Source organism: Rhopalosiphum padi, chromosome 2 (assembly GCF_020882245.1).
Source record: "Rhopalosiphum padi isolate XX-2018 chromosome 2, ASM2088224v1, whole genome shotgun sequence".
NCBI lineage: Eukaryota > Metazoa > Arthropoda > Insecta > Hemiptera > Aphididae > Rhopalosiphum > Rhopalosiphum padi.
Window position 1 is genome coordinate 60124052 of NC_083598.1, and position 23838 is coordinate 60147889.

At 26.9% G+C, this 23838-nt stretch overlaps 2 protein-coding genes across 2 annotated transcripts; one reads left to right on the top strand and one right to left on the bottom strand.

Annotated features, from left to right (window-relative positions):
• Window positions 1-1068: 1068 nt before the first annotated feature.
• On the top strand, window positions 1069-3347 carry LOC132920509 (cuticle protein 1). The gene is made up of 2 exons (XM_060982957.1): window positions 1069-1418; window positions 2472-3347. Exons 1-2 carry the CDS (start codon window positions 1404-1406, stop codon window positions 2892-2894), a joined length of 438 nt encoding a protein of 145 aa, XP_060838940.1. The 5' UTR covers window positions 1069-1403; the 3' UTR covers window positions 2895-3347.
• A 10626-nt stretch (window positions 3348-13973) lies between these two features.
• LOC132921097 (SET and MYND domain-containing protein 4-like) lies at window positions 13974-20739 on the bottom strand. The gene is made up of 6 exons (XM_060983933.1): window positions 19359-20739; window positions 16988-17237; window positions 15718-15839; window positions 15000-15635; window positions 14766-14920; window positions 13974-14315 (listed from the first exon to the last, which is right to left on the bottom strand). Exons 1-6 carry the CDS (start codon window positions 19953-19955, stop codon window positions 14039-14041), a joined length of 2037 nt encoding a protein of 678 aa, XP_060839916.1. The 5' UTR covers window positions 19956-20739; the 3' UTR covers window positions 13974-14038.
• Window positions 20740-23838: the final 3099 nt, after the last annotated feature.

Sequence of the window (23838 nt, forward strand, 5' to 3'; positions counted from 1 at the left end):
AATTATAAACATTTGTTTTTAAAATCAGATTCCCGCTTTTTACTGTACATTATATTTAATCATCTTTTTAAACCTTTATGCCCTAAACCAAAATTCTAATGTGTAAATATTCTTTAATTATTGAAATGTTTAATCAATATGGTCAATAATATGGAACACCAGTAAATAGCCTTATGGTTTACCAAAATATTAAATAGATGTAATACTGATTTTTTAAACATTTAATATACTTGAACCATTTTTACGAATTATAAATATTGATAAATATATATATATATATATAAATTATTAAAATTTACAAATCAACATATTGGCATAGTCAAAGCATCCATATCTTTCAAACCTATATTATCCTTTATATATATATAAAGTTAAACAACTCAAATACTATACGTCTATACTGGTACGATTGGGTGAAATTTGTTTTTTATACGTCGAAATTTCCAGAAAAATTCCAGCTAAATAATTTACAACAAAAATGGGGTTGCTCATTTTAAAATCAGAAGTATCTCAAAACATTCCTTAAGTAGTACAAAAAATCTCAAAAATTTAAAAATATAATCCTTGAGTATTTTTAAAAATTCAGAAATCAGATTTTGAACAATTACATCATTGAATAACAGAGGTATGGATCACTCTGTATAGTAGGTAACATAATAATATTATATTGTATTATCACATCTGTTTCGATGTCCATTACCTATAAACTATAATAATATGGGTACCTATGTAATATATTGTAGGTATAAAGTATATCATTATTATTATTATAATTGTTGCGGTGTTCCAGTGGTTGCAAGTTGTGTTGTTATGTTAAACCTTTATGGTAAATGCGCACTACATTGCCCACCGTGACAACAAATTTTTGCGTCAATTATTACATATTAATGTTTTATTATTATAAAAAATTATGTTTTTCTATAGCATTGTGTATATCACGTGTGTCGTTGGTTGCGGTTTTTTTGGCGATTCGTTGGTGGTGGGCGCCGACAGCTATTGCAGTGGCGGCGACGTGCATTTAGGGAAACCAATTATCTTAAATCTTTCGATTTTCGTATAAATAACGGCCGCGTCCACGACAAACTCATACTTCGCCGTCGTATCTGCACAGTAAAACAACTCGAGTTCAACGTGCAAATACAAATATAAAAATATCCGATTTGTTGTTAACTTTTACTCAAGTTTTTCCAGCCGTCGTTGTATATTCGTGTTTCGCGAACTTTTTAAATTCATCACAATAAAGTTTATACTTATATTTTACATATCTAATTATTAAAATTTACCCTTCAGCCGCAGCTAAATTGTCTGAACTTACGACTGCGTGCATTTGTTGACTTGTTGGACAGAAGCAGTCTTCAGACAACTCGAATATTACATATATTTTATATATTCACCGATTCATTATGTTCGGAGTACTTGTGAGTATATAATAGTATTATAATATAAAATCTTTATTAAAAGCACATACATTGATAAGTTTTAGTTATCACGTGGCACAAATAGTCGAAATAATATGCATATTGCATTTGCATAGATAATAGTCAATAGACAATAGTTTAATAGTATGTACCGTCAACTTTTGATAAAGATATATATTTATATCTATTTTAATATTTTAGTAAATTTTTTTATTTTTTTTTATTTTAATAGCCATATAGGATATTAATATACTATATTTATTTCATATTTGTATACACATGCGAATTTCATGACTTATGAAGTCATGTCAGTCATGACTTCATGAGGTATAATAAGTATATAATAAAATATGTTTAATAGGTATTTTGAAATCGTACTAATAATAAATTATACATTTATATGGAGGTTTAAAAATTTCAATTTCAATTCATAACTTAATAACTACCTATTATTTCAAATTCGAAAACCTTACTCTAATTGAGAAAGGTTATTGAATCATAGACATCATGTCTTAAATCACAAGGAATTTATTCAAACAACAATTTTATTTAGCACTATAAATTGTATATTATTTATGCATTCGTCATAGGTATCTCATAATATAACAGACGATGTTATACTATATTATGACATCATAACTTTTCAGATAGACACCTAACCAAAAACAATGTTCCGAAATTCAAATGTGAAAATATTACTTTGCGGATTTTTGACCATATTATCTATAAGTAGCTACCATAATAGCTAGGTTTCTTCCCAACATTTTTTTCGCAAATATATTCTTTAAACAAATCAAAAAAAAATCATGTGTATAGTAAGTTTCAGTACTTTAAAAGTTCATCATTATTTCACAAACTTGCACACCAATGGCCCATTTCCAAATATATTATAATAGGGATAAATGATGTACGAGAACAACCTATAATATCGTAATCCGTTGTGTTTATATAATAACCATTTATTGGATTTTCAATAACATTGACTATATGTACCTATAATATTATCGTACATGGAAATGTTGTTAAAAATCGTTGTTGATCTGTTGTACTCAGGCTGTCGTTTTCGCCGTCCAAGCCGCGGCTGTGCTGGCCGGCGGCGCCCGGTACCCGTCCGGACTGAATCCGGCGCTGTGTCCCAATTATCCGCACTGCGACAACGTGCTGTTGGCCGCATACGCCCAACCGGCGGCCGGCAACGATTACAATGACCACTACACCAACAACAACGCGGGTCAGTATTACGGTTCTGGTTACCAACACCATCCGTCCGAGGCATCCAACTACCACAACAACCAGCCGCTGGTTCCGTCACCGTACACCGAGCCCGGTTACCCGGCCGGTCTCACGTCGTCCAATTGCCCCAACTACCCGTACTGCTCGCATCAGGTGCCGGCCGAGGCGCACAGGTACGTGCACAAGAAGTACCCATCTGGTGTCAGTCCGCATAACTGCCCCAACTACCCGTACTGTCACTGACGGTCCATCGCCTACACACTAAAATAATATCATGTCATGCGCAATACGCATGCATATTATTATCATTATTATTACAGTGCAGATTTTAAGACGCACTCACACTGTTAGCACTAAGTACATAAATATTATATTTAAATACATTATATAGTGCATTATACGCATTATACCTATGTTATGTTTATGGCTAAAATCTACACACACATATATAGACAACACATTATATAAGTGTATACATATTATACATATTATGCTGAACACCCAATTTACCTGTATATAATTCATGTATGCACTTATTATAATGTCGAAGTGCTGTGGCGTACTTCACGCACGAATATATATAGCTATATAATTATATAAAAATTATATATTATAAATTATCATTATTATATTACATTGTTATACTTCTTGCACTTATAATATTTTTTTAAAGTATATAAAAAGCTACAATTAAAACATACGCATTTATTTATTTGGAACAACTTTACCTATACACCTATTAAGTACTTGCTACTATATGGTACATATATATAAAAAATAAAAAATAAATAACAAAAACAAAAACATAATCCACCTATAAATGACAAGGATTATTGATTAGTATTAGCTTGGAAGTTATAGAAGCGAAAACCGGTAAAATATGTACGAAAAAATTGTAAAATATGCATGAAAAAATATTAAATATGCAAAAGAAATATTAAAAACTCTGAAAAAAAATATTTTTTAAAACTACTTTGAATGCCAATCGGCAATCGTGTATACAACAAATTTACTATCGAATAAACAATAAATAGATTTACGATAAGTTAAGTCGATATAAGTATAATACTATAATATAACTTATCGACATTTGACAATAAGATACTATTTCAGCTTATTTGCGCAATATATAGATTAAATGGACATCACATCATTGTTGTCAAATTAATATTCGATTGCTAAAATATTATTGAGTATTATATTCAATATAATTTAAAATAAATAGATTAAAAAATCCATTTTTTTTAGAAAATATTAAATAATATGTTAAATATGCATTTTTAATTTTGAGGTTTTAAACTTACCATCGTATTATATAGTTTATATTTCTAACTTAGTATCTGCTATAATAAGCTCGAGAGTATTTAGAACAATATGCAACTCCTATAGGATATTAGGATAGTATATATACATTTGCACGTATTGAATTATTTCGTTAAGTAAAAGGAGCCATAGATTCCACTTTTTGGCCGCTCTTCATCGTATCCTATTATAGATACTACAACTAACCGTTTTTTAAATGTTATTTCTTATCACGTTTTTTTTCGTAAGAAACCAAAACTCTGACCTTAGTAACTTAGAAATAAATTACTTTATAGGATTAAATTAGAGTAAAACAACTTAAATATTTTAAAACATAATACAAAATTTACAATTATAAATATAAGATATACTTTATGTATTATAATTTATAATATAAATACGCTTTAGTATGATCATCTCTCTTAGGATCACTCGTCAGACCTACTGAGCCCAACGCTAAGCCATGGCGCAGAGCCTCTTAAGCAGAGGGATATGCGTCATTCTTCTTACACATTATTATCAATGCATAGCAGTTATCTGTTATTGCTCCATGTAAGTACTAAAATATACGTATTAAGGAACTTGTTGGAACGGAAATATAGCATTTAATTTAAATTTTGAAATTTAAAAAAATTAAATGGTATCTTAAATTCAAATTTAAAAATTAACTACCATATTGATAAGATTATGAATTATGACAGGAGGCTTAGCCCCCCCCCCCAAGTTTTGATAGTTACGCCAAAAAAGTACCATTACTATGGATTTTTAATTTTGACCTCTATAAAGTACAAACTAGTCTAATTTGAATCGGACTTGATTATATTACTGATCATCCCTCCAAACCAATACAACTTGAAATAGCTACTAATGTAGTATAACAGCATTGATCTAATATGTATATTTAACAGCATTGACTTTAAGTCTTTAACGACTATAAGATACAAAATTAATTAGAGATAGAATTTCTCGTGAACGCATACAAAATTAACCGAAGCTTTCTGAAGTACACTGAAAAAATAATTTAGTAATTGTAAACAGTTAAATATTTTGCAGTTTAATTAACTATTATGTGACTACCGTAACTATAGTGGTTTCATTGTTATCACTACAATGTATACATGATGAGTATATTAATAATAATACTAAGCCAATTACAGTTACACACTAATGTTTTATTATAGCAAATGACACGTTAAATAATAAATAATATTTTAATTTGATTCAAATTTGATTGTATATATGATTGTCGTTATATGTTCACGGTAAATTTAAATACTGTACGACATTTTTATCACGCAAATAGTTATTTAGTATTCACGCATATCGTAATGGAGTATTTGTATCAATAATTGTGTTCCATTTGCTTTTAAAAATTATAAAAGATACATATACACAGTGCCGCAACTATATGTTTCGTAGGGCCTTGGTACAAAAAATATTATTGGGCCCCTGTACCTGTATAATATATTCATAAATAAAAGCTTTGTTTACACTATTGTAAAATAATTAATTGGTAAGATGACATTACATTAACCATTAACCTAAATTTGTACATATTGAAATTTCTTTTTTTGTACATTACGAGTGACATATTTTTAATTTTAATTATATTTAACTATATTTAAAAGTTTTAAAATCGTTTTTTGGTTAAGGTTAAATAAAAATTGTTTTTTTGCTAACAAAATATTATATTCTTTAAAACAGTCTATTATCGTAAATAGTACCTACGTTTTGACAAAAAGTAGGTATATATATATATTGCTGCAAAACTTCTTATTTCCAACAATTATTCTTTCATAAGTTACTATTTACTTAAATAGTCCATTTCGAACCAAATAGGTACTAAAATAAAAAGAGGAAAACATGAGTGAAAAATTAATAAAACTTAACTACTGATTTTACATTCTAATTGTAGTTTTTAGTTTTTATAATATATTAAGTGTACTACAAATTACAATTATTATTATGTATCTCAGAACAATTTGACACTTGGCAATGGTGTTGTAGGGTTTTAGAAAAGAACCTCTCAATTTCTCTTACAATCAAAATTTTTTAGAAAAAAGATGCTTTATACAAATTTAAACGAATAGTATTTCAGTTATTAAAATATTTATACTAAGATTAACAAACCTAAAAGATGGTTGGACAGTATGATAAAATAGGTTTAATTTTGAATCTTATTGGATTTAATATTTAGTACTTGAATTATTTTTACAAATAATAAATGTTAATAGATATTTGTGTTTAAGTAGATTTAAAAGTTCCAAAAATAAGATTTTAAATATTAGCATTATTAAGATGTATAAAGAAGTGAGTATATGCTTACTAAATTACCCAATATATAATAGACAGTGTACATTTGTAAGTAAATAATATATATTATTATATTCAAAATTCGAATACGAGGAGCTCCAACAGTCCAACACTTCGGTAAGAATACAAAAAAATAAAGCACAAAATATATAGGTGATGGAGTAGTAGTTTAATATTCATACAATAATACATATAATTGTATAATGTATATGTGCACATATGAAATAGTACTATGGACTAATTTTATGGTAATATTGAATAATTATAATATAATTTAGGGAATTTTTTTTTTATTGAAAAAAAAATTTTCGGGAATCGGGTGGTTATTATGTAAATATAAATTTTATATTGGTTTTAAAAATCTGTTATTACCTTGAATGTACTTATCTACAACAAAAATATGGTTCTACGTTACTGCTGTAGATAATATACATAGGAAATTAGGAACGATTGAAAATATCATTGAAGTTGGTATTATTATGCAAAGAAATTGTGCAGCATAAAACCGAGATATTAAAATAATCTAGGCTATAATAGGATGTAGGTACTAGGTATAATAATATAGTTAATAACATTAATAACAATTATTTCAGGTAAATAATAAAAAATGTGCGCAAACAAGTTGCAGCCAAATGTATACCATTTTATTTTATCAACTTACCTATATAAATCAAAATTTAATTAAATCGTTTTGTAAATACGTACCTAAAAAATTTTTAATTAGATTTAAAGTACTTATAAATAAATACTATTTTAAAATAAATCAGAAATCGCATTGCGTATAGTAAAATTCATAATAATACACATATAACATAATATATTTATACATATTTCATATGTAAAAGTTTTAAAAGCAAATAATATTTTTGATTTATATAAAATAATTAATATTATCGCCTAACATTTAAATATATATAATTTATAATATAGGGTGTTTCAAAATAAGACAAGTGCACAATTTTTGTAAGTGTATAATAAATACGCTAATGGTTACTGAATCTCTCCATGACAAGTTCAATAAGAATGAATTTGACTTCTATTCGGACTAATCGGAGTGATAATAGATGACAAAAATAACTAAAATAAAGTTGACAACCTTCAAATAAACAAATCCCACGCGATTAAAAAATTTCGCACTATATGAAACACCCTACTATTATACATTAGATTTTAATATTACAATATAATAGTAACTAAAAAAGAACCTTATATTACATTTTTAAATCTTAAGCATAATACCAAAAAAATTTATGAGTGTCCAACTATAAAATAATTAACTAATTTTTGCGATTTTTATGAATTTTGTCAAAATTCTTTAGTTTTAAATGCTTATAACCAAATTTCGAGAAAAATTATGATACTTTAGATTTTTGATATTTTTAGTTGATAAATTACTATCTTATGAGGAGGATTGTGTTACATTTTTAAGCATTTCTATATCCATTATCCTGCAAAGAATTTCTATATTTATTTAACAATTATAAAGATGAAAGTGAATGCAAACTGGGTTTGCATACAAATTTATGTTTTTCTTTAATCTTTTGTCTGTTTTCCTCATTCATAAAAATAAGTAGAGGACATTTTTAAGTTTGACTTCTCTATAATGTACAAACTAAACCCAAGTGAAGTGAACATATCAGACCTGGGAATAAGTGAATAGACTTTTACTCGATAACGGAGGTATTTATTACCATTCACAAAAATATTTGAATATGCAATCCAGTAAAAATATTTTTTGAATACATTTTGAATGTATAACCTCTTTTAATTTAACTAAGCATTTGTTAAAATTTTAGTCTCAGGAATTTTGAATATAAGTACTTACTACTTAAAGACCATAAAATTTATGAGATCTTTTGTACTACTAAATAAGAATTCCGTGGTGTTACGAATTTCGGTTTTCAAATGAAAACACTTTTTTTCCAGTACTTTAATATCTATAACTCTTTAAACAACACAATACAGCTTTACAAAATTCAAAATTCCAATACGACGAGCAACAACACGCCGAATAAAATAAAAATATTAAAATAAAGTTTAAAATATAAATGAGATAGAGTAATTATATTTTACTATTCATGCAATAATACATATAATGGTTTAAGTATATTAAGTCTATCGATTACACGATATAATTTTACAATAATTTATGGACTTAACTAAATTAATAAAATAACAATAATAATTTAGATTAATTATACAATAGAAGTAAATAATATTAATTATTAATATAATTTAGGTAATTTTTTTTTATCGAAAAACAAATTTTTGTCGTCAATTAACGGTTGACAAAAAGTTATTGAAGTGGCTTATATCAAATTCAAAAATAATATGTGACATATTATCGTGATCTAATATCAGTCATCGTTGTGATATATATAAATATATACATAATTGCAATTATTTTTTTACCTAGCTTTCAGGTTGGTATGGAACCACAGCACAAGTATCGTCAACCATAAAAGACGGCCAATCGCATTGCAACTCATACGGTTCCACATTTATCGGGCACACGTAACACGCACCGCCGCACGTGCATACAGACATGATCCCACACGCTACCTTACATTCAGCTTCAGAGTAGAACTGATAGTCAAATTTAGCAGTAGTTTTTTCACAGATGAGACAATGATATGAACCATTTGAACCGAGAATGCATGTATGTTTTTCCGTTTTATGGCATTCCGATTTTAAGCATGCTTCACACGACTTGAATTCAGTGAGGATTCCCAGCGATTGAGTGGTATCAAAGTAGAAGACATTCAACACCACCGTAAAAGTGAACACAGTTATGACGACGTGCGAAAAGACAAACATATTGTTTTTCGTTTGTGTATAATAAATATTACGGTAGGTAGGTATTTATAATATTATTTCAATATGTGCGCCGTGTTCCGCGGCAGATTGGCGCTCTCTGGCAATAATTCACTCGGAGTTGATTTCGTGGTTATATATTTTTTATTACCGCGATAAATAGATGTCAGCGCACAGTAAGTATATAAAACCAACGATATTATTTTACTTATAATTTGTATGTGCGATAATGGCTGATGGACTGACACTACAATTTAAATCCGTAAAACGTTCGTATTTATATCCAAACTATTGCTGTGTGTGGATCGTGGTGCCATTTAATTGGTTCGCGGATGTAAGCAGTGGCGGTCAAATGATTTTGTCATGGGGGGGATGTGGCTGATATTTCAATATGTCATAAAATTAAAATATAATTTATGTTTATGTACTTATGCCTATTATCTAGTATACATTTTTTAAATTAAAGTAAATTAGTACATTATTTATAACAAATAAGAAATGTATTGTTAATTCATGATTGATGATTGATCATCAAGTGGGGTAGTTCCTGTTTATAGGTTAGAATTTAAATATAATAATAATATACGCTCATAATCGTTGTTTTGAGAAAAAAATAAAACAAAATTTAATACATTATCATTATAGTACAATAAGTGCCGGATAAACCGCCGGTGCAAGTGGTGCATTGCACCTGGGCCCTGACTGAGTGACTCTTTGAAATATTAGGGGCCCAAGGCCCCGATATTATGTATATCAAACATTCAAACATTAAAGTACCATTTATGAAAATAGATACTTGGTGAAATTTGGTTTGTTTTTTTTTTTCTAATGGTGTATAGGGTTTTGGTTTGAAACTATTCTTAAGTTATTCCTATATCAGTATAGTTGATTACCTATGTGAACCTTACCCAAGACGTTTTAAATTTTTAATGAAACTTGATTTAGATATTAAAAAATGTCGAGGCCACAGATAAGACAGAGCTTCTGTGATGAGTAGAGCACATTCAGGAGTCCAAACAAGGATAAAACACATTGTTCCATCAGCCAAGTACCTAATTGACAAGTCAATTGCTGACTGCGCAGTAGCAATAACTTAAATCTAGTATTTTAGTTATTTCGGATGCAGCAAGTGTCACAATAAAATACAATTTTTTTTTGAAACCGTTCAAACTGTGTTCAATTTTTTTTTTGCCAGTAGATAGTACCCCAAGATGGGCTTTATTAACTTTAGGTCAAGATTTTTGCGATAAAGTAAAAATAAAAAGAAACTCATGTCGACAAGAACGTTTATCTATAATATATTAATTTTAAATATAGAAAAAGAACAAACTATAGTTCTAAATATTGAAAAGATATTTGACAATTTTGCCAACGCAAAATCAAGGAAAAAATATATATTTTAAAACATATTTAGTATACATATTACATGTGTTATATTTATTATTTATAATAATATGTAAGCTATTTGCTTTGTACTGCATTCCTATAGATATTTATGTAATGAATAATAAGTATGTTATAATACATTATTGCCATGTACGTTAAAATTTAATGGTTATAAATTTATAATGCAATTTTATTTGTAATAAAAATACAAAAGTAAAATACTGTATGTAAATTTTTTTTATATAGGGGACCCTAAATTTTGTTTTGTACCAGGACCCTCAGAGTTTAAGATCCGGCACTGGGTACAATATAATAATATGTAAATAAATTTAATTGTATTAAATATTAAAGAAAAAAGTCATATGGAGGGATCTATCCTTACCCTATAGGTTAGGATCTAGTCCTACATTATATAATATATATATATAAATAAAATGTATAAAATGATAATATTTGTATAATAATTTAAAATAAATATGTATATTCTAATTAATACGTGTGTTGTGAATGTATTAAAATGTTTATGTGGCATTTTCAAATATTTAATATTTTTCATACTCATAAGTCAACTAAAAATTAAAATATCGTAAAAAAATAACAAGAAACACAAATAATGTTATTATCAAAAAGTTTGTTATAGGTCAATTCACTTTAATACCAAAACTAAAAGTACGCTATTGAAATTGGTGAACGAAAATTTACCATATCCTACGTGTGTAAGACAGAGACGACACATGCGAGTGCGACGTCCTCTTAAGATATGGAACATATATACATGGGGCCGAGGTAAATGGTAGTCATTTTTAGTGATTTTGACATATTTCGTAAATATTTGAACTTTATAAATGCTTATAAACAAATATTGTGACCAACGATTTTTAATACGATAAGTATAACTTATAATAAACATTGTATTAAACTTTAAAGATTTTAGGGAATGCCAAATTTTTTTATAGGTATTTCAAAAAAAAACTTAGAAAAATCAAAAATTTAATCGTAAATAAATAACACTAATATAAAAATTTTCTAAAAATTTCAAGTATTTACAATGATTCGTTTTTGAATTATAATAAAATAAAAAAATTGATTTTGTCGAAAACTGGTTAAGCGAAAAAATTTCCGGTTTTTCGTTCCCTTTTTTGGATTTTTCCTGGCGCTTTTGAAAACTACTTGAAATTTTTTACTTTTGAGCTCCCAAAGTACCAATTAGATTCACTTCTCTTTTTAAAACTGAACTGAAGTCAAAAATTAAAGCACTATTATTACCTCAAAACGCGATGACAAACGCACTAAAATAAAAAAAAACACACACCATTGTAAAATTAATACATTCATCACTCATCCGTTCAAAATCTAAAATGTGCACAAACAAGTTGCAGCCAAATGTATACTATATTATTATATCAACTTATATAAATCAAAATTTAATTAAATCGTTCTATAAATACTTACCTTAAAAAATTTAAAATATATTTACGTATAGTACCTATAAATAAATAATATTTTAAAATAAATCAGAAATGTCATTGCAGCGTATAGTAAAATTCAAAATAATATACATAATATAATATATTTATACATATTTCATATGTAAAAGTTTTGAACACAATTAATAATGTTTTTGATTCATAACAAAATAATAATTAATATCATCGCCCAACATTTAAATACATTTATATATATAAATATATATATATATATATATATATATAGAGTGTTTCATAATAATTGCACACATTTTGAAAATGCAATAAATACGCTGATGGTTACTGAATCTCTCCATAACGAGTTCAAGAAAACGAATTTACATTCTAATCGGAATGATAATAGATGACAAAAATAACTAAAATAGGGTTGACAACCTTCAAACAAACAAATCCCATGCATTTAAAAATTTCGCACTTTATGAAACATCCTATATTCCTATATACTACCCTATATACACTTTGTATACTATAATATGTTAAATTTTATGATTGCAATATAAGTAACTAAAAAATAACCTTGTATTACATTTTTAAAAGTATAAGCCGAAATATTTTATTTAAAAATATAACAATTGTCACTAATACTAAGTATTAATAAAGTAATACATATTGGCCGCGTTGCACTCTTTTTCGTACACAATTGCGCTACTAAAAGAGACAAACATACGCAATGATGTATCCATCGAAGTATTTAGGTATTTGAGTAGGTAAATATTATAGTACAGAGGCTGCCGTCAGTGTACATACACGAAACTGACGAAACATCTGTTACATAATTATTATGGCTTAAAAATAATAAAACATAAATATCGAAAGTTCTCCTCATCATTATAATTGGGGAAACATTTTCTATGTTACGTGGATTTGACACTAAAGTAGCTTGCAACTTGATAACACCACCAACAAAAAACGCGTTATTATGCAACCTACTTCTTGGAACATAATGTAAGTATGATGAAGAAATCCAATACTTATATAATTGATTGTCACTTAATGAATGCTTAGGTGTTGAGGATACTTACAGTGCAAGCATGCAGCTTAAAATATATCATAATTATTTACAATATATTAACATGTCAAATATACCTATACCAAATGAAATGGTCATGATTTTCACTTGAATATCGTTGAAATAATAAAAACTCACCCAAGATATTTGTCCTATTGCGATTTTAAAAATATAGTTATTACCATAAATATACATTTAATATCTACTGAATAAACTTTTACTCGGCAATGAAGGTATATTTACCATTTACAAAGATATTTGAATAGAGAAGACAGTTAACATAAATTAATAAAAATATTAAAATAAAGTACAAAATATAAATGAGAAAGAGTAATAGTTTAATATTCATGCAATAATACACAATATAATGGTATCGATTACACAATATAATTTTACAAATTATTATATTTATATTATATAAATTAATATATTATATATTATAATTATATTTTACAATTGTGCAAACACTTCCTATCTTCCTATCTTTTATCATTATGATAGTGGGCCGAAAAAAATGCACAACTTGTAACTGCCACCGGGAGCACCGACTACCCGACGAGGGCTCAAACATACTAAAGTTTGTATGGCATATATTATGTGTCAGTACATAATGCATTTTAGCATTTATTCTTACTTTAAGCTCGTGTCTTCTGAAGTTTTATTCCCTGCTGTTTATATATTTTATTTTGTTTGGGTAACCTAAAATACACCCAGGCACAAAACACTTAAGATGCATATACTAAATAAGTGAAAAAAAAATTCAAACCACATTTGTACAAAAAGAGTTGAATGTTAAATTAATAACAACACTGCAAAAGAGTACACTAGGATAATATGATTTAAATACTGTCATTGTACATTTGAACACAAACATTTTATAGATATTTAGAACCACCTAGTTACTTTATGTATTATAAAATAAATACGCTTTGGGATAATTATCATCTCTCTCAGGATCACACGTCTGCAGACCTACTGAGCCTATAACGCTAAGCCATGGCACAGAGTCTCTTAAGGAGATATGTATGTGTCAATGCGTCATTCTCTACACATCCACATATATAATATACATTTTATTATTTTATATTTTTATTCGATGACATGTAATGTACTTGATCTGAAGTGTAATACAAACATGTTTGAACTAATTGAATACATTTATAGTAAATGGTACATGGTTTTTTAAAATTAAAATATAACAAATCTAAAAATGAAAATAAAAAATCTAAATAATCAATATTTATCTTGCGTTGTGTTAATAATAAATTAACAATCTTATTGAACTTGGATAAAGTTGATTTTGGAATACTAAGTTGGTCGTTTTCCTCGTCGTTAATAGAGAGTGAGTCATAGCTGCAAAATAAGACAATTTAAAAACTGTTTAGTTTAATTAAATAATATAATTACTTAGTTAAAAAAACAATGGTACAGCAGAAAAAAGGAAATTTACAAAGTATTGTAAAAAAAGGTAGACAATAATATGTGCTGTACGGTAGGCGACGATGATGTTTGCATTTTATTGGGCCACAATGAAGCTTTTTTCAAAAAGGTATACACGGTAATTGGGCCATTATTATTTTAAACGATTTCTCATGAAATTAGGCCACTATTTGTCTATTTATTAATAAAATAATAATATATAATAGTTTAAATAAACATATAATTTAATTTTCTATACCATTACAACGACACGATATTGAACATTATACAAAATGTGTAGTTTGTACAACCATCATCTCTGTTAATTATTATTTAAATATATTTTAAACAATTAAATAGTATAATATATTAATTTATATATACCCAATAAATAATTCATTGAGTTCCATTGACGCATAGTTGGGCCAATTGTTCATACAAGCCTGGCACTGACATTGAAATTGGTACTGATCAAATAAATGTATACTGCGTTCTTTTTTGTTATGTGACATAAATTTGACGCCATAATCAGTAAATACCTATAATATATAATACAATTATATTTTTTCGTAAAAACTATACGTGTATCTACACAGGCTACAGTTTAATATGATTTACTTGAGATCCTTTTAAAATTGGTTGTATTGCCCGAGTCACTTCTATACCACTATACGTCTGAACTATCACATTTGGATCACATGAATGATTTATCAAACTATACGCAGTGCATAGAATTAAAGCAACAGAATCAAAAGTTGCTGGTCGATTTGCGACAATATTATCACTGCTCTTGCCGATATATTTAGATAGCTCTATAGACGCATAAGAATTCAAGTTGGCTATACACAGCAAATGAACTAGCGATTCACCAACAGTGCCTAACAAATTTGATGGGATATCAAATTTATTTAACAACAATAGAGATACCATCATTGATGCAGTACAATGCATAAAAAATAAATTGGATACTGTTCTTTTGACTTCATTTCCATCCAATGCATAAATTGAGTAAAAAGGGTCTATCAAATGATTGCTACTCCCGTCACAACTAAAGTTTGATTCATTATACTTTTGTACCATTGAGCAGTAATGATCGATACCCATTACATTTACGAGCTGCATGAAACAACGTAAGGCCAGATCGTGAGTGGGTTCAACAGTTGGGTCCTCTTTGAGAGGATAGACTAATGAACACTCTGTATTATGGTAACTGGCGTACGCTTTTTGTAAACACGTATCATCACAATAGACAACCTAATATAAGTAAAATATTTGTTTCGTAGTCATTTAAAATTTTAAACTCGTATAATTTAAAATGTATTAATAATCGATTTACCTGTGAACATTTAGAACACGGTATAGCTGATAAACATCGTTTGAAACAATAATTGCAGTTGAACATCCACATACTATTTTTAAATACACCAGCAATAGGCTCTTCTATAATAAGTATTTCACCTGAAAAAAGTATATTTAAATTTTATTCGTGTAAATTTGTTACAATTTATTGGTATATTTTTAAATAACCAATTTAACAACATTTTTATCTAAAAACATATTTTGATTACAATATTATTATACTCGTATTTATCAATAAATAGGTACCAGCATTGTTTATAAATACTAGTATTTATTTTATAATGAATGGTACCAGCAGGTATGCCTGAAATTCCATCAATGAATCTTCAATAAGTTAATCGCAAATTGTTTTATCGCATTGACAATTATTAGCATTGTACTTATAACTTATTGATTATTATATCTAAATAATAAATATTTATAGATTATGTTATAATAGATAGTAGCATAATTATACGGGTTTGGCGTCCACTGCTTAGACTATACCTATTTTAATTATTATCTACCTATTAATTATTATTATACCTATCTCAAGTTTATTGTAAGAATAAACAAGGAAGTGTATTCATCATAAATAATTATATTATACCTATTTGTATCTACTATCTATATAAGTACATCTAAATATCTAATTATATTTTAACTTAATTAAAGTATTCAGTTTGAGTATCCAGTAGCAGTGCAGCAGTATTATACGTAATTTATAATACTTGTGTAATTCCAAATTTTTAGAAGGCAAGACCACATTCATTTTACATCTCGATTAAGTTATTATTTTCCAGATAAAATATCACATAATACACATAACACGGGTAAAATGTATTATTATTATATATTTATACGTAAATTCATATTACCACGCTAGGTTTCATGAATAATTCAACAATTGATTAATTTAATCCAATCACGTGTCACTAAATCGTGTTTTAGAGATATTAGCTCACTATATTGAATATTGATTTTTATGCAGTCTCGCATTAAAATATATTTTTTTTGTCATTATTATGAACACAATTTTTCACCAATAAAATAAAAATATTGATACCAGAAGTCCAAAAATGTAAAACTCTTCAAGCGTTTATGCATGATGGACAATGGTGCTAACGTGCTGTATGCTGACTGCTAACTACTTATACGTAAAAATATTTACTTATTATGGGCGCTTTTTATGGGTATGGAAATTTATCGATGTATAACGGTAATCTGTAAACAGTATAATAGTATAAATTATTAAGTATAAATCGTACCAGGCTTTATGTTTTTTGATGCGAATAATCCTCTCCCCATTTCTTTTGAATTTTGTATTTCAACACATTTCAATAAATTAGTACTTTTGTCAATTTCAAGTTTTTTGAATCTTTTATATTTAAGATTCATTTTTTTAACTTTTTCTTCTGCCTCTTCAGATTTTTTCACGAACCCTGATATTCTGATTTTGATTTTTGCTCTGGCGTCTAGTGTTAAATATGTATTACTATCTAAATATGATAAACAATCCTAAAAATAAATATTTAAAATATAGCTAGGTATTTATAATCAATATTATTAAAGATGTAATCAATATTGTAGACTAATAAAAAAACTAAAACTTACCAATCTAAAATATCAATAAGCAAATGGCTACTTTGAAATTTTAAATTAAATTGCATAAAAAAATTGCTATTGAATTTTTAGAATTTTTGAAAAAAATATTTAGAGACATTTAAACATAATATTTTATTAATTTCTATAAGAACCCACATTTATTTATTTTTTTAGTTGGTTAACTATAAAACCTTAAAATTGAGTGAAAATGCACCAGGTTAGAGCAAATTAAATTTTGATTTTATAAGAATACTAGTTATAAAACTTGTTAGTAAGCCACAAATCGTACGCTTTAATCTCGGTTTAATTATCTCTATTGGAACGAAGAATTGTATGTCCATCTGTAAATAATGAATTATTAGTGGAGCTCTTATAGCTGGAGTTAAAATTAATAGTATTAACAATTAAAAAAAAATATTTTTTATCTTTATTGTTAAAAAAAAAATTATTTTAATATATTAAAACGAAAATAAATAATTAACTTTTTTATAAATGTTCAATGTTACATAGAATTACATTGCAGAGTTTTTGGATCCAAACATTCTAAACATTTTCTAACAATAATTGTAAGGTCAGAATTTTTTGCTTTCTTTGATCTATTAGACTTGTTTGATATTTTGAATATTTTTGTTGGCATTACCTATACGTTAAAATTGGTATTTAACAATAAAATTTGATAATCAATAAATCAATAAATAAGTAATAACTCAATATATTGGCATACTGCTAAAACATAACATATTACATATACTATTTAAAATTCTCAAGATTGTGTCAATTTTCTGGAATTATCCGTTTCCGCCAAAATATAATATTGGCCGTTTCCGCTACAGCCCTTCTTGGCCAAAAAAAGTTTGGAAATCAATGGTTTTAATTGTTAAGAATATTAGAAGTGGCAGTGTTAGTGATACATGATATTATATATATAACACATAATATAATTAACATATAATAATTAATAGCAATGACATTTGTAAATAATCTAGAATAACAGCGATAATCGTCGATAACGGAAATATAAGCACAATAATTATCTGATAAAAGTTATATTTCGATTCAGTACGTGATGTTATCACAGAATATAACGTGTTATTTCGTCAAGCAGTTAATTCCGTTCTTAAAATGGAATTTTTCGAAAGTAAAAGAGGTGAAAAGATGTAGATTTTGGATGGTTTTAAATGTTTTTGGTTATACGGTTATACCTTTTTAAAAATATTGAATGACACAATATAGACAAGCACATATATAAAAATAAACAGTTCTAACAATAATTTTAAAAAATATTCCAAAAAGTAATAAAATATTAACACGTTTAAAAACAATTGTTTTAAAAAATGGTTATCTTAAAAGTTAAAAAAAAAACCAAATTGAATGAAAAATTGTTTTTGAAATTTTTGAAAAAAAATAATTCGAAACGTCTTAATTTGAATTTTCTTATTTTTTAGTTTAAAAAACGTATTTAAATATAATGATTTTCCGGCTTTCCGCGAAGATACTAAGGAATACGCACAGAAATAAACAATATTAATTATAATACATTATATCTGCAGTGATACGTCAATACTCAATATAAGTGACTTAAGGACATAAACTTTATATACATATCTATAAAATGGGATACATAATTATTAATTTTATTTTAAACTATATTATTAGGTAGCCAATAAGTATATCTAATTGAATAGTTAATATTATTAATTCAGAACTAAGAACATAGATTGAACAATTGTAGAATACCTAATACATTGATGTTTCTGTAAAAGATTAAAAAAATTATTATCTAAGATAAGAGCTTTTTACTATAGTTTATAGACTTATAGTAAACATTGAAGACTGAACTGTCTGAATTTTTACCTATAAATAGCGATTAAATTTTCAAATGTCCCCAGAACATTGTCTCACGAGTCACCAAAGTCTTTATACGGCTATACCTATACGGATTTTTTAGGGTTCAAGTTAATGCAGGTGTTACATCTTTATTTGCAATAAGAAAGTATTATTTAAATTAAATCAATAGTTAAAAATATAACATACCCAATAGAATTCTAAAGCAATAGATGGTTGGTTCATCTGACGGTAACAATTTCCTTTTCTTTCAAATAACTTATAATGATTCTGCAATGGATACTGTTTGGATTTAAATGCTTGATCAATATCTTTTAAACTATGCTCATACTCTTCTAAATAATACAAAGCAGCAGATCTATTTGCCACTGATAAAGCAAAGTTGGGAGAGTCAATTTCTGCAGTCATTATACTTCGCGTATACATTTTTAACGATTCCTCATAATTTTTAATTTTAAACGCTTCATTGCCACGTGATCTATATTGATCAGACGTATCATTATTTTTGTTTGCTGTGGTACAATCCATATTTATAAATATTCCAACCTTTTTAAGGCTTTTTTTCAGTCGTTTTCTCCATTGTCGATGCGCCTGTGATAGTCTAATATAACCGTCACATTTTGTAGGTAACCAATCATATTGTTTTAGTAAGTCATAAACGTACAAAAATCGATCGTTAGAATTCTTCTTGTCAGTAAATGTTAAATAAACATCTTGAGCTACATTCATTTCTTCGAAGTGTTCTGTGTACACATATTCAGCAATTGGCATATTGTAGTGAGACATTGTATCTATTAAAATAATTTCTGAGAAAACTAAATACTAAAATTATTAAAATAACTGTATTACATTACATATATATTTCAACAAACTTTAAATAAGCACATCACAATAAATAAATTTAAAACGTATGTCTATTATAATCCACGCTTCAGCATAATACTTAACTGTTTAAAATTCAAATATTGTTGTTATAATTATTATATCAGCTATATCTATTACACATTTACACGAAATTAAGCATTTTTATATTTTAACACAATTGAGGTACCTATCTAATACTTGTGGGTAAGTAAGAACACTGAATAAGTGAATAACGCGTTCTATGATTTAGTTTTATACATAGGTCTGTCGTCTGTATAATGTATGTATATATACCCAGGCCATTACCCACTACTTAGTAATACTAACTATTTACTGACCAACACGTAATTGTTACTGCGTAGTCGTAGTATAATGTTTTCATGATGTCAACTGTTCCTGTGTATCCGCTATAATTGAATAATATATATAATATTTTTAATATTTTTAATTAAGTACTAAGTACCCCAGACCCCAGTAGGTAAATATTAGCATTGATTATAAATACTAGTATTTAAATGATATTAGGTTGTTACTTTTATATACGCGTGAATGCATGATAAAAGATAAATACGATCATTATGGATTATAGTTAGTGAATACTGAGTCTACAGCCCAAACCTACTTTCACTTTTGTAGTAATGTGTAGTTATAAATGTATAGGTACTTAATTAATTTTTAATTAACATAATAACATAAATGGATAATATTATACACATATAGAACATATTTGTTGGTAGGTACTGACGTACTGTCAACCACGTAGCATATTATTGAATTGCACCAACATTTGATCTACCTACACCTACACGGCTACAAATTATTATTTATACCTTATATTATCTACCATTTAAATATTGAATATGTATAAATAATATATTATACAATATAGCCAATATATTATATTATAGGTATATAAACATAATGATTTAATAGTTATAAGAAAAATATATTTAGCGTATTATACTGTGTACACTAATACACTTTAATATTATACATTTATAACAATATGCCAATAATGACAATAGTAAATAGTAGCTATCTCAATGATGTATTAAAAATGAATATCGAATATATATAGCCATATATTTAAATATTCTATATACACCACACAAATATATTATATTTGTTATTTATCTTTTACATTTTTAAATATTATATTTTTTAACGTTGATTTGAAATATACAATTTAATATTTACAATAATTATATAGGTACTTTGATATAGATACTAGCAGATATAAATAATTTTACGATTAACTAAGAAATAATAATATATTTTTATTTACGGATATGAAACACCATTTTAAGCATAACAAAATTAATTTGACGCGATTTTAATTTTTTTTTTTTATTTTACTAGTAAGTCTCTACTCCAAAATCTCTTTAGTCTTCTTGGACGGAAGATTATCTGGGATGTTAAGTCAAAGTTAAGGATTAGTGAGTTTGAAATAAATTACAAGGTGGGTTCGAAATATTTTTTCAGGTATAGATTCTGCTACTTCTGAGACTGTTAAAATTTTAGGTCCAAGCTTAATAAGTGGCAAATGGGAGAACGATTTAGAGATGTAAAATGATACTTTTATATAATGATACGTATAAATATTAAAATATATAATATTTTTGATTGTAATACAGTGACGGCTATCCTTAAAAATATAGGTGTAACGAAATATAAGAAGTAATAACCATATATCGTTTTATTTACTGAATAGTTTATTCAACATGTTAAAAAATAAAATAGTTACTATTATACTATTAAAATATTCCAAAGTATTATTCTGTATTATTCGCATACGAACAATTACATATATAGAAAACCCACTCCATCCACCTCGAATTAAAGGTGTAGCAGGTGCTATATCTCTATTACTCTACACTCTATAGGATAGTTGCTATACTGATTGGAAAGTTTGTATTTTGTTGGTATTTGACTTCTTTGCAATATTTCATAGTTGGATTCTATAAGACCAAATTGGTTTTAGTAATTATATGTTATTATAGTAGAATAGTAGAACAATTTGTTTTTATGTTAAGTTTGAAATGCTAACCCAAAAGAGAATAAAACGACTTAAGTTTAGAGCTTAACAGGAATCTTTTTTTTTTAATAACGCCCAGATTATTAATTGTTTAAAGTCAGTGCTCGAATTGGAAAAAAAATTGAGGACGGACGCTGGTTTTAGTTCAGTAAACACCGTTCCACAGCAAATAAATTATAAAGTAACCCGTTGTACACTTCGTCCCCCACACCCCCTGTACATATAGTAAGGTGCTATAAAGCTAGTATTTTTCTTCGCTTAATTAAATGAAGGGGGACGCTGAAATCTATGAAAAAATGAAAGCCTGTGTCCCCCCCAATTCGAGCACTGTTTAAAGTTCAACTTAAATATTAGACTTTATTACGCTAATGGTTGTTAAAATAATTAATATGTGAAGATATATTTTTGTTTATTTTGATTTTCATTTAGAATACCATAATTGAAATATCATTTAAATAATTTTGTAGGTTTAGTCTAGAAAAAATATTATACAAGTATCAAATCCATTAGTTGTGCTTATTGTTAAATATTCATTAATATGTATTCATTCATAAATAAAACCCAATATAATATGTATTATATAAGTAAACTTTTATTAAATAAACAAAAACTTTAAAATTTTTATTTTTAAACGAAAAATTTATGGATTTATACGGAGTGTCTTGATTTTTTTTTTTTTTAGAAATGGGCGTTTGGTCTTTTGTGACCCCTAACACACAACTACACATACTGGAACCTTTCTGAGCTATCAAAAATTTAGATATGTAGTTGTTTCATAAAATAAATGTATTCTATATTTCCGACTTATGATGATGCAATAGTTAGGTACTATATTATCCTTTTTTCCTATACATCTAATCTAATCATTCGATTATGATTTAAATAAAGGATATTTCCCTAGACTCTTGAATTAGAGGTTTAAGGTAAAATATTCTTTTAACTTCTGAACAGATATAGAAAACTATAAACAATTTCTAACTAATCATCATGATGTATATTATAATTTAAATAGATTTTTTTTACAATAAAAAAGTTTAACAAGTTTTAATTTGAATGAAATTGAATGTTTATATAAAAATTAAAAATTTTAGTTATTATAATATATAGCTATATGTAATAGCTTCAAGCTTGATAGCCACTATAGGTGAATCAGAATTATAGGGCTAAGGTAAATCAAAATTATAATTCATGGGGACTGAGATACGCAGAAATGATGTATAATCTTAGAACTACAAATGTATTCTATAGTCATTACTCGATTACTCATTACTAAAATAATATTAAAATATAGTGTACTTTATTAAATCAACTTACTTAACATTTATTTATGACATCACATCTTTAAATATTGCTTAAAAATCTGTTTTTTTTTTTTTTTACTTGCCGTTTTTACACGTAGTTTGACGAAGTGTTTTTGTTGTGATATCACCAATCATTACATAAATAATTTTTTGTTTTAATTTTTCTCTTTAGGATTATTATATATTAACGTATTTACCACCACAAAGCCATTTATCTTTATTAGTATCGAGGTCAATTAGTCCATTGGTGAAATTTGAGTTTTAAATTTTGGGAGGGTGGGGCTATTATAATTTGCATGTATGTACTGTGTGTATACTCCCTGATAAATATAAAGGTAAAAGGGAATATATAAAACCATGTTGGGGGTCTTAGCCCCCCTCAAATTGCGCTTATGCATAAATCATTACATCTAAACCAAAGATTTGAAACATTAAATATAGGTACAACTACAACGCGTGGCGCAACGAA